This window comes from Aptenodytes forsteri, unplaced genomic scaffold, assembly GCF_000699145.1.
Source record: "Aptenodytes forsteri isolate BGI_AS27 unplaced genomic scaffold, ASM69914v1 Scaffold61, whole genome shotgun sequence".
Lineage (NCBI taxonomy): Eukaryota > Metazoa > Chordata > Aves > Sphenisciformes > Spheniscidae > Aptenodytes > Aptenodytes forsteri.
In genome coordinates this window covers 1,259,817-1,262,548 of record NW_008794443.1, presented here as the reverse complement: position 1 = coordinate 1,262,548, position 2,732 = coordinate 1,259,817, and the positions used below count along the sequence as shown (strand labels likewise).

Sequence of the window (2,732 nt, the reverse complement as noted above, 5' to 3'; positions counted from 1 at the left end):
CCCCCGCCACAAAAAAAAAAGAGAAGAAAAAAGGTGGTGACTCAATGCCAAGAGCCTTTTAGTTCCCCTTTTGCTTGTAAATAAAGACTAAATGAAAGCCCCACCCTCAAAATATTGGTATGTTAAAGGGAGGGGAGAGAAATGAATCAGGTTTCGGAGCAGAAGTACAGAAAAATAGTCCCTTATGAAATGATCAGAGACAGGGACCTCTGAGCAAAGAGGAGAAAGATGATCCCACCGCCCCTCTTCAATCTGAAATCTCAGGACCCCGGGGGTCCCCAGGACCGGGCTGCTCTCCTGCCCCGCTCACGGTGCCTCGGCCTCCGGGCGAGCCGCGTCACGGTTTGGTAGTGGCGAGTTTCCTGTTATTGAGGCGGGAGCCAGCAGCGGCGGGGGGGGGGGGGAGGGGGGGGGGGGGGGGGGGGTTTTGCGAGCAGCCCCCGTGTTTTCAGAGACGCGCTTACCACCCACGCCACGGCTCTGTGCGAGGCGACACTGGGACCAAAACCCAGCCTTTGATTTCCCCATCTATCCCTCGCCCCGCTGAGCACTAAGCGGGATCCCGCTGGTCCAGCAGGACATGCCCGCCCCACCGGATAGTTTATCTTCTCTCCCCCCATCACCCGGATTTAGGAACCGGCTCACCTTTGACCCGAGCTCATCCACGCGAGCGGACAGCAGAGACCTCACTTTAAACGTCGCCGGGTCCTGCGCCACGACAGCACCTCTGCCCAGGAAGGAGACGGTCGACACCGTCCCCAGGGAAAGGAAGACGAAGGCTGCGTTGATCAGGGCAGCAACTGCAGGGAATCAAGCAGAGGCTGGTGAAGGAGGGCTCCTCCGTCAGCCCCCAGTGCAGCCCCGCAGCCTTGGTGGGTGCCAGGACCCCCTCCGGGTAAAGAGACCTTCAAGCTCTCCCTTATCTCTGCGGCAGCACAGCCAGCACCCAGTAATTCGGGCAAGAGCTGCCGTGGGCTGTTTATCTCGCAGCGATAACGGGCAATTTGTAAGTTATCGGGGAGGAAACTGCTCCTATCTCTGCAGACCGAGAGCACTCGAGTTTCTTTGGGTTTAGGGCTCTTCAAAATCATCGCCTCCATCTAGAAACTTTTCACTGTCTTAACTCGCAGCAGCGCACGTTCAAATCCCTGCCAGACCAAGCCCTGCCTCCACAGCGAGACGTATTACGTTCTGTAAACGAGCTCTCCAGCATTAACGAAACCATACAGTTGATGGGCCGTCTATCAATTGGTTTAACAAATTCAAATGGCTTTTATAAGTTAAACAGTTTTCAGGGCCCCAAGGGATGCCTGTTTGTCGTTCACGCAAAGCTGCTACGCTGAAAAGTGGATTTTCTCTCGCTGTTTAAGCCTTGCAAGAACTGCAGGGCCCCGTTCAGGTTCCCTTTTCACTCCATTTGGACAGGGAGGAACTTCTCCATCGTGTCGAGGCTGCCATTAATCGCAAGAGGACTATCAACCCCGAAACAGCCGGAAAACTTCACCCCTTCCCTTAAAGCGCTGGCCTGAGTCAAGAGATCTGGCTGTGGTTTCCAGCTCCAACACGGAGTCGCCGCGTAACTGCGGTTCAGTAATTTCTTTCTGTACTTAATGCAACTCACAGGGGGTTTATTTTCAACCCGGACACCGCGCGCGGCGGTTTGCAGAAGCCCCAGGCACGGCCGGTAGCTGTTTGCTCGCTGTGGCTTTCATAGGTGCTCAGATTACCTAAGAAAAAAGCCAGCAAGCAACAAGGGGCATCTAATAGCTGCGTCGATGCGCCTGCAAAGCGCCTCTGCCCCGACCCATCTCCCCCAGGGATTGCTTCCTCTCCTGGCTCCGCAGCCGAGGACAAGCCAGCCCGAAAGACGTGCCGAGGGGAGCGCGCAGCCCCGCTGCGCCCGTAACCCCAACTCACATCCTCCGGCCCGGTTCTTCACTTTGTAGTAGCAGTAGAGAGAGAGCATCACCAGGTCTGCGAGCACGTAGTAAATGGCCGTGTAAACCTGCGGGGAGAAGGACGGGTTGGTCCTACCTGCAGAAAGGCTTCCAGCTGATGGCCGGGAGAAGGGAGCATCCCCGGGGGAGAAGGGAGCACCCCCGGGGGAGAAGGGAGCACCCCCGGGGGAGAAGGGAGCACCCCCGGGCCGTTTGGGTCTCTGCTGGATTAAGCAGCACCCACCCCATCCCTCCTCCCTGGAGTTTGAGGTGTTTGAAAGCCGACCCAGCCCCAGCGAGTCGGTCGGTACCTGCAGCGGCAACTGATGGGCCAGGAAGGAACCGATGAGGTTTAGGAGGTCCCCGCCCAGCCATCCCAGCAGGAAATATATGGAGAGAGCCTGGTCCATGATGCCCGTTCTGCAGGCTTGGTAAAACTGCCTGCAGAGAGAGCGTCGGGCAGAGACACAAACCGTTACCCCCCGGCCGGTTCAGCGCTACCGGGGAACCATCCCCAGGTTTCCCTGTTGTTCCCACCTGGATCATTTCGCAATTGCGGCCCGCCCAAAGCACTCGGGGAGGGGGAGGAAGAGCAGAGATTTCCTCCAGCAAAGCCACGTGCTCCCCCGCAAACCGGCCCCCCGTGAGAAGTCCTGCGACCCACCGGGTGCTTCGCGGCAACCCGCTGGGCTCAAGCCCCTGTGGTCCGTCCCTCGTGCGGGGGCGGAAACGGCCCCCGGCCCCCTCTGCCACGGTTGTCCCCAGCACTTCCCAGAAGCTCCAGGAAACAGGAAA

General features: G+C 58.3%; 1 protein-coding gene across 1 annotated transcript in view; it reads right to left on the bottom strand.

The window, feature by feature from the left end:
- The window catches only part of PQLC2 (PQ loop repeat containing 2), a 4,944-nt gene that overhangs the window by 1,311 nt on the left and 901 nt on the right, over positions 1-2,732 (bottom strand). The window contains exons 3-5 of the mRNA XM_009289751.1: positions 2,249-2,378; positions 1,918-2,005; positions 646-800 (exon numbers count right to left, since the gene is read on the bottom strand). Of these exons, the coding sequence (XP_009288026.1) occupies positions 646-800; positions 1,918-2,005; positions 2,249-2,378 (373 nt within the window). The remainder of the gene's footprint in view (positions 1-645; positions 801-1,917; positions 2,006-2,248; positions 2,379-2,732) is intronic.